The 13,807-nt window shown below is 37.7% G+C and overlaps 2 protein-coding genes across 2 annotated transcripts in view; one reads left to right on the plus strand and one right to left on the minus strand.

Annotated features, from left to right (window-relative positions):
• Cdk5 (Cyclin-dependent kinase 5) overlaps positions 1-13,807 on the plus strand; it is a 67,964-nt gene that overhangs the window by 41,661 nt on the left and 12,496 nt on the right. Inside the window, exon 4 of the mRNA XM_089090467.1 lies at positions 12,689-12,860. Within this exon, the coding sequence (XP_088946593.1) occupies positions 12,689-12,860 (172 nt within the window). The remainder of the gene's footprint in view (positions 1-12,688; positions 12,861-13,807) is intronic.
• Positions 11,988-13,807, minus strand: part of LOC148950821 (sperm-associated antigen 7) — an 86,275-nt gene continuing 84,455 nt past the window's right edge. Inside the window, exon 7 of the mRNA XM_089090469.1 lies at positions 11,988-12,106. The gene's annotated coding sequence lies outside the window, so the exon portion shown is untranslated. The remainder of the gene's footprint in view (positions 12,107-13,807) is intronic.

The following is a 13,807-nucleotide window of genomic DNA, read 5'->3' on the forward strand; positions in this document are numbered from 1 at the left end:
TTTTGATTGGGTACGTTTGGAGGAATGTGGGGTGTGAGAGTGGGGTTAGTTACCGTCCAATCACTTTCACATATTAAAAAGGGAACTAGCCCTCTAAGTTCACAATTGAATGAGCCCCTCTTGAAGTTTTTACGACAACTCGATCATTAAAAACCTTATATACCCCCAGGGCATAACTTATAACCTTTGCCCTGGGGGCTCTGGGAGGTTTGTCATCCTTAAATACATAATTTCCAGAACTTTCAAGTACATTGAACAAAATGGCTGTCTCTAAACTTTGATTGAATGTTTTTGGGGAAATGGAGGGCGTGAAAGGGGTGTTAATTGCTCTCCACTCACTTTCGAACATTAAAAAGGGCAATTTCAATTTCCAATCAAATGAGCCCTTTTTGAAATTTCTAAAACAACTTTCTATATAAACCTTATATGCCCCCAGGGCATAACTTACAACCCTTGCACTGACAGCTCTGATGGGGCTATCATCCTAAAAGACCTAATTTCCAGAACTTTCGAATACGTTGAACAAAATGGATATATCAAAATTTTGATGGAATGTGTTTGGGGAAATGGTGGGCGTGAGAGAGGGGTTAGTTGCCCATCAATCACTTTTGACTATTAAAAGGGCAATAGCCCTTTCAATTTTCAATTGTATGAGCCCTTTTGGATGTTTTTACAACATGGCCTTCAATAGAAACCTTACATGCTCCCAGGGCATACCTTAAAGCTCTTGCCCTGAGGGTTGTGGGGGGGGGATGGGTTGTCATCCTTAAAGGCCTAATATCCAAGACTTTCAACTGCGTTAAATAAAATGGCTATTTAAAGACTTTGATTGGATGTGTTTGGGGAAAAAGTGGGTGTCAGAGGGGGGTTAGTTGCCCTCATATCGCTTTTGACTATTAAAAAGGGCACTAGCCCTTTGAATTTCTAATCGAATGAGCCCTTTTTCAAGTTTTTACGACAAACATTTAAATAAAAACCTTATATGCCCCCAGGGCATAACTTATAACCCTTGCCCTGAAAACTGTGGAGGGAGTGTCATGCTCTAATGTATAATTTCCTGAACTTTAACTGCGTGGAATAAAATAGCTATTTAAAAATTTTGATTGGATATGTTTTGGGAAATAGTGGGCGAAGAAGGGGTGTTAGGTGCTTCCAATCACTTTCGACTATTATAAATTGCACTAGCCATTTAAATTTCCAATCAAATGAGCCCATTTTGAAGTTTCTACGACGCCGCGTTCAGAAAAAACCCTATATGCCCCCAGGGCATAACTTACAACCCTTGCCCTGAGGGCTGTGGGGGAGTGTCTTCCTCAAAAATGTAATTTCTATCTGGATATCAACACCACTGATCGAATTGGCTATCTAAAAAATTTGATTAGATGCGTTTGGGAAAAAGGTAGGCGAGAGAGGGGGGCTAGTTGCCCTCATATCACTTTCGACTATTAAACAGGGCACTTGACCTTTGAATTTCCAATCCAATGAGGCCCTTTTGAAGTTTCTACGATAACGCATTCTATAAAAACCTTATATGCCCCCAGGGGATAACTTACAACCCTCGCCCTGAGGGCTGGGGGGGAGTTGTCATCCTCACAGACCTAGTTTCGAGAACTTTCTACTACGTTGAACAAAATGGCTATCTGAAAATTTTGATTGGATGTGTTTGGGGGAATGGTGGGCGTAAGAGAGGGGTTAGTTACCGTCCAATCACTTTCAACTATTAAAAAGGGCAATAGCCCTCTAAATTTCCAATTGAATGAGCCTCTTTTGAAGTTTTTACGACATCTCTATCATTAAAAACCTTATATGCCCCCAGGGCATAACTTATAACCTTTGCCCCGGGGACTCTGGGGGGTTTGTCATCCTTAAATACATAATTTCCAGAACTTTCAACTACGTTGAACAAAATGGCTATCTCTAAACTTTGATTGAATGTGTTTGGAGAAACGGAAGGCGTGAGAGGGGGGGGGTCAATTTCTTTCCACTCAATTTCGACTATTAAAAAGGGCAATTTCAATTCCCAGTCAACTGTTCTCCATTTGAAATGTCTACAACAAATATCTATATAAACCTTATATGCCCCCAGGGCATAACTTATAACCCTTGCACTGAAAGCTCTGATGGGGTTATCATCCTCAAAGACCTAATTTCCAGAACTACCAAATACATTGAACAAAATAGATATATCAAAATTTTGATTGGATATGTTAGGGAAAATTGTGGGCGTGAAAGAGAGGTTAGTTGCTCTTCAATCACTTTCGACTATTAAAATAGCCCTTTCAATTTTCAATTAAATGAGCCCTTTTGGATGTTTTTACAACATCGCTTTCAATAAAAACCTTATATGCTCTCAGGGCATACCTTAAAACTCTCGCCCTGAGGGTTGTGGGGGGGATGGGTTGTCATCCTTAAAGACCTAATTTCCAAAACTTTCAACTGCGTTGAATAAAATGGCTATCTAAAACTTTGATTGGATGTGTTTTGGGAAAAGGTGGGCGTGAGAGGGGGGGGGGGGGGTTAGTTTTCCCTCAAATCACTTTCGACTATTAAAAAGGGTACTAGCCCTTTGAATTTCCCATCGAATGATCTCTTTTTCAAGTTTTTACGACAAACATTTCAATAAAAACCTTATATGCCCCCAGGGCATAACTTATAACCCTTGCCCTGAAAACTGTGGGGGAGTGTCCTGCTCTAAGGTATAATTTCCTGAACTTTAACTGCGTGGAACAATATGGCTATTCCAAAATTTTGATTGGATATGTTTGGGCAAATGGTGGGCGAAGAAGGGGTTATAGGTGCCTTCCAATCACTTTCGACTATTAAAAAGGGCACTAGCCATTTCAATTTCCAATCGAATGAGTCCTTTTTAAAGTTTCTACGGCGACGCGTTCAGAAAAAAACCCTATATGCCTCCAGGACATAACTTACACCCCTTGCCCCGAGGGCTGTGGGGGGGGGGGGTGTCCTCCTCAAAAACATAATTTCTATCTGGAAATCCACAACGCTGAACAAAATGGCTATCAAAAAATTTTGATTGGATGTGTTTGGGGAAATGATGAGCGAGAGAGGGGGGCTAGTTGCCCTCAAATCACTTTCGACTATCCAAAACGGCACTAGACCTTTGAATTTCCAATCGAATGAGCCCTTTTGAAGTTTCTACGACAACGCTTTCAATAAAAACCTTATATGCCCCCCGGGGATAACTTAAAACCCTCGCCCTGAGGGCTGGGGGGGGGGGTTTGTCATCCTCACAGACCTATTTTTGAGAACTTTCTACTACGTTGAACAAAATGGCTATCTGAAAATTTTGATTGGGTGTGTTTGGGGGAATGGTGGGTGGGAGAGGGGGGTTAGTTCCCCTTCAATCACTTTCAACTATTAAAAAGGGCACTAGCCCTCTAAATTTCTAATTGAATGAGCCCCTTTTGAAGTTACGACAACTCTTTTTACGACAACTCTATCATAAGAAACCTTATATGCCCCAAGGGCATAACTTAAAGCCTTAGCCCTGGGGACTTTGGGGGGTTTGTCATCCATAAATACATATTTTCCAGAATTTTCAACTATGTTGAAGAAAATGGCTATCTAAAAATTTTGATTGGATGTGTTTGGGGGAAAGGTGGGCATGAGAGGGGGTTAGTTTCTCTTCAACACTTTTGACTATTAAAAGTGCACAAGCCCTTTTAATATTCAAATTGAATGAACCAATTTGGATAATTTTACAACAACGCTTTCAATAAAAACCTTACATACTCCCAGGGCATAACTTAAACCTCTTGCCCTGAGGGTTGTGGGGGGGGGGTTGTCATCCTTAAAGACCTAATTTCCAAAACTTTCAACTGCGTTGAAAAAAATGGCTATCTAAAAACTTTGATTGAATATGTTTGGGGAAAAGGTGGTCGTGAGAGGGGGGTTAGATGCCCTCAAATCACTTTCGACTATTAAAGGGCACTAGCCCTTTGAATTTACTATCGAATGAGCCCTGTTTCAAGTTTTTACGACAAACATTTCAATAAAAACCGCATAAACCCACAAGGCATAACTTATGACGCATGCCCTAAAAACTGTGGGGGGAGTTATCTGCTCTAAAGTATTGTTCCCTGAAGTTTAACTGATTGGAACAAGATAGCTCTTCGAAAATTTTGATTGATTATGTTTGGGGAAATGGTGGGTGAAGAAGGGGTGTTAGTTGCCTTCCAATCAGTTCTGACCATTAAAAAAGGCACTTGTCATTTCAATTTGCGATCGAAGGAGTCATTTTTGAAGTTTCTACGACGACACGTTCAGAAAAAACCCTATATGTCTCAAGGGCATAATTAGCACCCCTACAAATGACGGATGTGGGAGAGTGCTCTCTTCAAAAACGTAGTTTCTATCTGGAAATCAACAACACTGAACAGAATGCCTATCTACAAATTTTGTTTGGATGTGTTTAAGGAAAAGGTGGGCGAGAGAGGGGGGCGAGTTGCCCTAAAATCAATTTTGAATATTAAATAGAGCACTAGACCTTTGAATTTCCAATTGAATGAGCCCTTTTTCAAGTTTTTACGACAAAGATTTTAATAAAAACTTATATGCCCCCAAGGCATAACTTAAAATCCTTGCTCTGAAGAATGTGAGGGTAGTGTCCTGCTCAATGATATAATTTCCTGAAATTTAACTACGTGGAACGAAATGGCTATCTGAAAAATCTTATTTGATGCGTTTGGGGAAAAGGTGGGCGTGAGAGGGGGGTTTGTTGTTCTCAATTCACTGTTAAATCTCAAGAATGGCAACCTGCTACACCTTTTCCTAATAAATGGGCTCTTTTTTAAGCTTCTGAGGCACCCTTTTGTAGAAAAACGATATTTACTCACAGGGCGTAACTTATAACCCTTGCCCTTAAGACTGTGGGGGGGGAGTGCCCACAATTGAAATAGCCATTTCAATTTCCAATCAAATGAGCCCTTTTTGAAGTTTCTACGACGACGCGTAAAAAAAAAAACACATATACACTGAGGGCTGTGGGGGAGTTTCCTCCTCAAAAACATAATTTCTATCTGGAAATCCACAACACTGAACAAAATGGCTATCTAAAAATTTTTGGGGGAAAGGTGGGCGAGAGAGGGGGGCTAGTTGCCCTCAAATCACTTTCGATTATTAAAAAGGGCACTAGGCCTTTGAATTTCCAATTGAATGAGCCCTTTTTCAAGTTTCTACGATAGAGATTTCAATAAAAACTTGTATGCCCCCAGGGCATAACTTATAACCCTTGCTCTGAAGACTGTGAGGGGAGTGTCCTTCTCAAAGGTATAATTTTCTGAACTTAACTGCGTGGAACAAAATGGCTATTTCAAAATTTTGATTGGATGTGTTTGGGGAAATGGTGGGCGTGGAAGGGGTTTTACTTGCCTTCCAATTACTTACAACTATCAAAGACGACACTAGCCATTCCAATTTATAGTCGAATGAGCCCTTTTGAAGTTTTTACGACAACGTGTTCTATAAAAACTGTATATGCCCCAGGGCATAACTTATAATCCTTGTCCTGAGGTCTGTGAGGGGTGTCATCCTCAAAGACCTACTTTCCAGAACTTTAAACTACGTTGAACAAAATGGCTATCTCAAAATTTTGATTGGATGTGTTTGGGGAAAAGGTGGACGTGAGAAGGGGGTTAGTTACCGTCCAATAACTTTCAACTATCAAAAAGGGCACTAGCCCTTTGAATTTCCAATCGAATGAACCTTTTTTGAAGTCTCTACGACAACACCTTCTATAAAAACCTTATATGCCCCCAGGGCATAGTTTATAACCCTTGCCCCGAGGGTTGTGGGGGAGTGTCCTCCTAAAAAACATATTTTCTACCTGGAAATCAACTACTCTGAACAAAATGGCTGTCTCAAAATTTTGATTGGATGTGTTTGGGGGAATGACGGCTGGGGGGGGGGGGGCTAGTTGCCCTCCAATCACTTTCGACTATGAAAAGGGGCACTAGCCGTTTGAATTTCCAATTGAATTAGCCTTTCTTGAAGTTTCTACGATAACGCCTTCTATAAAAATCTTATATGCCCCCAGCGCATAACTTAAAACCCGTCCCCCGAGGATTGTAGGGGAGTGTCCTCCTCAAAAACATATTTTCTATATGAAAATCAACTACGCTGGACAAAATGGCTATCTCAAAATTTTGATTGAATGTATTTGGGGGAATGAACGGCGCGGGGGGGGGGGGCTAGGTCCCCGTGAATCCCCTTTGACTAATAATACGGGCAATAGCTCTTTGAACTTCCAATCAAATGATCCTTTATTGAAATTTCTACGACAATGCCTTATGTAAAAATTATACATGCCCACAGTGCATAGCTTAAAACACTGGCCCCTAGGGTTTTAGGGAAGTTTCCTCCTCAAAAAGATATTTTCTATCTGGAAATCAACTACGCTCAACAAAATGGTTATCTCAAAATCTTGATTTAATGTGTTTGGGGGAATGATGGGCGTGGGGAGGATAGTTGCCCTCCAATCACTTTCGACTATTAAAAAGGACATTAGCCCTTTGAATTTCCAATCGAATGAGCCTTTTTTGAAGTTTCTACGACAACGCCTTATATGCCCCCAGGGCATAACTTAAAACACTTGCCCTGAGGGTTGTGGGGGAGTGTCCTCCTCAAAAAGATATTTTCTATTTGGAAATCACATACGCTGAACAAAATGGCTATCTCAAAATTTTGATTGGATGTGTTTGGGGAATGATGGGCGGGGGGGGGGGCTAGTTGCCCTCCAATCACTTTCGACTATCAAAAAGGGCACTAGCAACTCCAATTTGCAATCGAATGAGCCCTTTTCGAACTCTCTACGACAACTCCTTCGATACGAAGTGCCCGGGTATGGAGAAAAAAAAACAACCAAAAAACAACACAGTGTGCCCACATCGTTCTTTACTTAGGCAGCGCTAGCGCGCTGCCTATGATGTTGGATGAATTGGATTATTTTTTTTTTAATGATGGAGGCATATTCCTAGGGAAAAGGATCTCTGTGTTTAGTCTGTTAAATCTGAAATTGATATAATAATAGGATTATTTTTAAAATAGATATGGCTGAAAAAGGGGTAGAACGGAGAATTTCATTGTTAAAGCCCGTACTGAGGCTGCTAAGATGATTGGTACATTGCCAGTATCATGCTATCTTTCAGAGAGATTTGAAGCTTCTCCTTAGGTTCTCCTTGATAATTAAAAAATAAAATTGGAGTTTAAAATTTTGTCTATGATGGAGGTACGTCCCCAGGGGAGGAAATTCTGTCTCGACTCTATTAATTCTGAAACTGGTATAAATTTAAAATGAATTCCGAAATGTAGAATTATTGCTGAAATTAGAGCCCTGTTTTGACAGGTGGTGTCACAAAAATTTTATTTTTGGTTATTAGATGGCCGAAAGGTATCTAACGCAGATGTTTTCATTGTTGTATCCCTTACCAAAGGGGTTTCTTTTATATTCTCGCTGCTTAGACGATTTGAAAATTGCCAGTATCGCTCTGTCTTTCAGAAATATTCGAAACCCCAAAATCTTCTTTTTAACAAGCCAACTTACTAATGATGAGGCTTTTTGTCACTAAGATGTTCGATTTCAGTCGTTTTCCATGATGTAGGCACATACCTAGGGGAAATATTTTGTCCATTGTAGGAAGTCCCTTGAGCCTGAAATACCCTAGTTCCATAAAGTGTGAGCTTTAAGTATGCTTTGCAGAATTTGATTGAAGGTAATTTGACAATGGATTTTGACTTCAATGTCAAAAAATGAATTTATTTTTAATATTAAATTCTATTACTTAAAACAGAACCTGGATATGGGATTTTCTTTCAAATGAGTCATCTCTCAACATTCTATGACCACTGCTTCAGTACGATCACTCATAGAAAAATAGATTTAAAAAATCGAAACATAACTTCTTTCCGTGCGAAAAAGTGATTTTCCTTGTTGTACAAAATGGGATTTCGTTTGTGTGGGGTTTTCGACCATGGTGACTCCAATGGTACAGCTGTTATTTTCATTTGACACCGTTTTAGGGGGGGGGCGATTTCAGGTTATTCTGTGAAATTCCCATGCATTTGTTTTCGCAATAAAGTTTCGCTATTAAGGTTAGCTGAAATAACATTTACCATTCCTGAATCAGCTTCAAATAGTGTTTCTTCGTCACTTGATAGTTCTTTTTTCAAAACATGTTTTAGATTGTCGGTTGCTATGAAATGGAGTTCGTTCTTTACTAAGTTGCAGCTGCTGCTGCTACCATGATTGGCAAATGATGCCAGAAAATAAATGCAATACATATATATTACTAGTTTCTCTTCTTTTTTTCTTTCAAAAAAATGCCGAGTGTCGTCATATGCTAGATGGTGTTGAGGGTCTTTTTTCGTTGACACTAGTGCCAGTTCCCGCTTTTGTAAGTTACCAATACTCTTTGGTACATGCAGCAAATAGCATTCAATTAAGTATTTTAATTTCACTACTAAAATTAATATTGAAATGAAATACTTAATTAAATTAAATAGTTAAATCATATAGTTAAACTACTTGTTTTAAATTAATTTATGAATAAGATAAAAATAAAATGAATGAGTAAACACAATTAAAATAAATACAAATCAATTCCCAAAAGCCCCCAAATTGTGGCTGTCCTTGGGTAATTGGCGAATACATAATAGACCTATGACGAAATCTTACCAAATCATAGTAAAAGGAAAAAAAAAAAAACCTCTATAGAAGAATTAGAGCTATACAGAAATAAAAGCACACAACTATTTTCCTATTTTTACATCCATCATCGTAAAACTAGAAATAAATTCGAATATTAAAAAAGTAACAGTAATACTAATAGATACGTGTATCAAACATCATAATTTAGATAAAAGGTGCACCTGGAGCTGCGTTGGCCTCGGGTAGCTTAGTGTGACCAGCGTTGGCAGCGCGGTAAAATTGGTATAATTTAGAGTTCCTGGTACAATTCAGCACATTCGGAAATGTTTTGGTTCAATACAAATTCTCGAGTACATTTTGGTTTTACTTGCTCCTTCCTGACTGGGGTATATGTTTAATTTATAGTTTACCGAAAGTTTTTAACCTGCTGTTCAGGTGATACAAATTAATCTCTTTGCGTACATTTTGAGTTGTAATAGTGGCAAAGGTGATCCCAAGGTGTTGGCAACGCTGATTAGTACTTGTAGTTGTAGTGATAGTAGTACTATCATTGTGCGCCCGTGACGACAGCGGTATGCAATATTATTTAAACTGATTTTTGTTCAATTTTTTAATTCCCATAATTAAGGTTCAACGTGGGTCTGTTTTCGATTAATTAAGGGGAAAATCGTGGTTGCAGCAGCAGCTACTGCAACCTATTAAAGAGCGAACCACAGACCATAGCAAACGAAAGTTACAAAAAAAATTGTCGTGACTTAATATTTTTAGTTAGATAGATCAAGAATGATAACTATTGTATAGATTTATCTTAACTGTAAAAATTTATTGCAAGAACAAATGATAGTTTTGAAAAAGAGCTTGGATAAATTAAAAAGAAAAAAAACTACTTATAAATGAATCTTCACGAAATTATTTATAAAGAGATACATCTTTCACGATGTATCAGCCCTTCATCAACATACTTAGCCAGATTCCTTAATGTCGTTTCAATTCATGGTCCTACAATCCCTTCCACCCACCTTCTATCTGTCAGCACTAACGAAAAACACTAATTTCTCAGATCTGCCAATTCCTTACAATTCCCCAAAAAATTTATCTTAACTGTAAAAGTTTATTGCAAGAACAAATGATAGTTTTGAAAAAGAGCTTGGATTTTTTTTAAAAATGGCGGCAAATAGAAAAGAAACCACAGTATTGGAATCATCGTGGTAAAAAATCTAATAGTGGAATTTTTGAACCCCCCCCCCCCACCCTCGTCTTGAAAAATAAGGAAAATCGTTTTTTTGCATGGGTAGTAGTGATGTATCTCCTTTATCTCATTTTTTTTTACCAAGACTAATAGGCTACTGTAAGGTTGTTGAGAGATTAATACCTCATTTAGAATCTACAGCTCATACAAATGTACCCTTTCTGAATCCGTCTTGGTAGCACCACCCTGTGGTAGCATAGTGTAGGTATATATGCATGTTTTTCCAAAAAAAGTCGTCGGGCCATAGGAAAAATACAAAACATATACATTAAAAAACCAAAAAAGACACAAGTAAATTAAAAAGAAAAAACGTACTTATATATGAATCTTCACGAAACCTTCCACTTACCTTCTATCTGTCAACACTAATGAAAAACACTCATTTCTCAGATCTGCCAATTCCTTACAATTCCCCCAAAAGTGAAAATTATCCTCTTCATCTTCCCCACACATCGGACAAGGGTCTGGGTTAACATTGTGACCCCTAAATTTCCTCTTTCTTCCCCAATATCAATCAACCCTCCCCTTTAAACTCAAAATCCATTTTGTTTCTTCCCCTTTCAACCCCAACTTAAAATAAAGTTCTTGTATTGATGCTCAGCTTGGCCATACGTACCAAGGGGTCGCTCCCGGCTACGGTAAAGCTGGACGAAAGATTTGCCCTGGTAAAAAAAGACCCAACAACTGAGACGTCGATTCCACGTCCTATATGCCTTATACTTTTTACTTTACTCATAGATGATCTTTATCCTTTTTGCTTATCCTTCATAGCACCAAAATAATTGTTGACAAATGATTAGGACGTCACGACATGATGCTAAAATGCTCTGTAAGACTTACTTTGCTAGCATTATGCTAGCAGTGGCTCTGGAGGATCTTTTTTCCTTATCTTTCATAGCACCAAAATAATTGTTGATAAAAATTACATTTTTTTTTTTGTTTAATTTCTGTTTTTATGACGTATATGTACATGAAGTTATGACATGATGCTAAAATGCTCAATAAGACTTACTTTGCTAGCATTATGCTAGCAGTAGCTCTGGAGGATCTTTTTTCCTTATCCTTCATAGCAATAAAATAATTGTTGATAAAAATTATATTTTTTTTTATTTCATTTCTGTTTTTATGACGTATGACATGACGCCATGACATGATGCTAAAATGCTCTATAAGACTTACTTTGCTAGCATTATGCTAGCAGTGGCTCTGGAGGATCTTTTTTCCTTACCCTTCATAGCTCCAAAATAATTGTTGATAAAAATTACATTTTTTTTTGTTTCATTTCGGTTTTTATGACGTATCTACATGACGTCATGAGATGATGCTAAAATGCTCTATAAGACTTACTTTGCTAGCTTTATGCTAGCAGTGGCTCTGGAGGATCTTTTTCCAAAACCTTGGGTCTGTGACTTTTCATTTTTTTTGTGAAAAATACCGAAGAGAAGGTATTTTTCAAAATCTAAAGAATAAAATTCAAAAAAATAACTAGCCCCCTCATACATCTTCTTGCTCCCTCCTCCAGTTGGTCCTCCTAGTTGATCCATTTGGAACAATAAGTAAATAACAAATTTTGAAGACCCTAACATTATGTGAATAAGCAGTCAACTGGCTTCAGGTTTGTAAACAAAACACAATTCACGGGGATTCCGATTAACGTTTTAATTAGGGTAGAAATTAAGCAAAAAAGGGTTGAAATTAGGTGAATTATATAGAAAATATAAGAATTCATCCGAAATAGAGCATGACGGATGGCAAGCACACATACGAAAAAAAAAACACTCAAAAGAACCCTCATAATTTGACCGATATTTTTTTCAAAATAACTACAAATTAAAACTATGACCAAAGGCAAACATCTGAAAAGACTCCCAACTTAACAAATGATAATGCCTTGAAAAGTTCACCTTAAAAATTCATTTAAGCGGCCTTCACAAGCGTGTCTAGCTAGAATCCCGTGTCTAGACACGTGTCTCGCCAGAATTCAATGTCTAGGCAACGATCGTTCACAAGTAAAATTCGGTGCTTAGCTAAAACTACAAATATAGTTTCAAATTGTCATTTATAGCCAATCAAGAGAGCTTATGCGAGCAAAAGTTTCAAAATTGTAATCCCTATTTTTACTGTCACAAGATAATGGATGAGATAAGCGAAACAATTGCCTTAGTGTGCTTCACTGTTATGTCTGGTCTTGCCTAAAATGAAAAAAAAAAACAAAAAACAATTAATGAGAAAACAAAATTGAATTTCAGTTTTAAAATATAAACATAAATGATGAAAATAGTGGAACTTGAGACATTCTGATTGGCTGTAATCGAAAATCCTAGACATTGAGTTCTAGAGTCTAGAACACAATATCTAGCCAAGCACCTTGTCTAGCGTGTCTAGCTAGGCGCCGAATTTTACTTGTGAACGGTCGTTGCCTAGACATTGAATTCTGGCTTGACACGTGTCTAAACATGGGATTCTAGCTAAACACGCTTGTGAACGCCGCTTTAGCAACCCCATTGTAAGGTGTGTCTGAAGTTAAGAGCCTCGAAGAAACTTTGTTATTTTCGTTCTCTCTGTGGATTAATTTACAAAACCAATAATTCAACAACCTAATACACGTAAAATTAAGCTAAAATATAGAAAAAAATTTAGCATGTAGACAAAATTAATCGTTTATTCTTGGAGCAGGGGACGATGCCAATTTTACAATGTCCTTGCACTCTGAACCGAATTTGTTTTTTTCTATGGACTTTTCACCATTTTTTTCAATCTATTTTAATCTACAGAATGGAGATTTAAAGTTAGCTGATTTTGGATTAGCAAGAGCCTATGGTATTCCTGTCCGGTGTTATTCAGCTGAAGTTGTGACGCTTTGGTATCGGCCACCTGATGTCCTTTTTGGAGCAAAGCTCTACACTACTTCTATTGATATGTGGTCGGCAGGCTGCATTTTTGCTGGTATGTATAAAGCTTGATTTCGCTTCCTTCTTTTTGTCTTTTTTATCGAAGCAATAGCCTAATTTTTTTTAATTATAGTAATAATAAGAAACCGAAAAAATATTTCGTTGCTAGTTTCTAGTGTACCCAAACTGTAAAAAAATCCGTTTTCTACAATGTTGTTTTTTGATACTTCCTTGAAATTCACAAATTCTTGCAAATATCTTCTTGTGTTTGAAATTCTGTAAAAAATACATTTTTATGGAAATAATTCTGGTTTCAAAACCTTCTCTCGCTAGAATGAGGCAAGCGAGAGTGATTAGTAACTAAGAAAGATGCACAATATTTACTATGTAGTACATGAAATACTAAATTGGGGGTTGATCTAGGGGGCAGTCTTAGAGGCTGATGCCCGCTCCAAAAGGTAAACAATTGCACTAATTACTGTGGGGAATTTCGTGAAAAATAGCAATAAAGGAACTCCGTTTTCGTTGCCCCTTCCCCCAAGAAAAAACGATTATTTTTTCTACATTTAATGTGTAGATGTGCCCTTCTTCTAAACACGCGATAGAAGAACGAAACCCTTGGGGCCTTGATAGTTTTGCTTCATTCTGTTTTGAACTTGAATATGTGGCGAAAATTCAGGTTCTCTCATATAACATGCAAACTTAAAAGTAAAATTTTCGGTTCAGGCTCAGATTCATTCATTTTTCAATCATATATACATAACATACAAAGTATACCAATATTTGGCAGAGAGACAAGCTCGTTTTGCACAGATAAAACAAATTTATGTCAACTCAACAAAACTATCTTCCTTTTAATGACGGAAATAGTCATTTAGTTGACGGTAAACGCCGGAACAATTGAAAATGCTCTTGGATGAGCGCACTATTTGTCTCAGCTGAAAGAAATTGCCGTTGGGTCCGTTTAATGAAGGGAAAGCGTTATTTTAACAACAGAAAATG

Source organism: Artemia sp. Qi Xiang Cuo, chromosome 6 (genome assembly GCF_049724085.1).
Source record: "Artemia sp. Qi Xiang Cuo chromosome 6, ASM4972408v1, whole genome shotgun sequence".
Taxonomy (NCBI): domain Eukaryota; kingdom Metazoa; phylum Arthropoda; class Branchiopoda; order Anostraca; family Artemiidae; genus Artemia; species Artemia sp. Qi Xiang Cuo.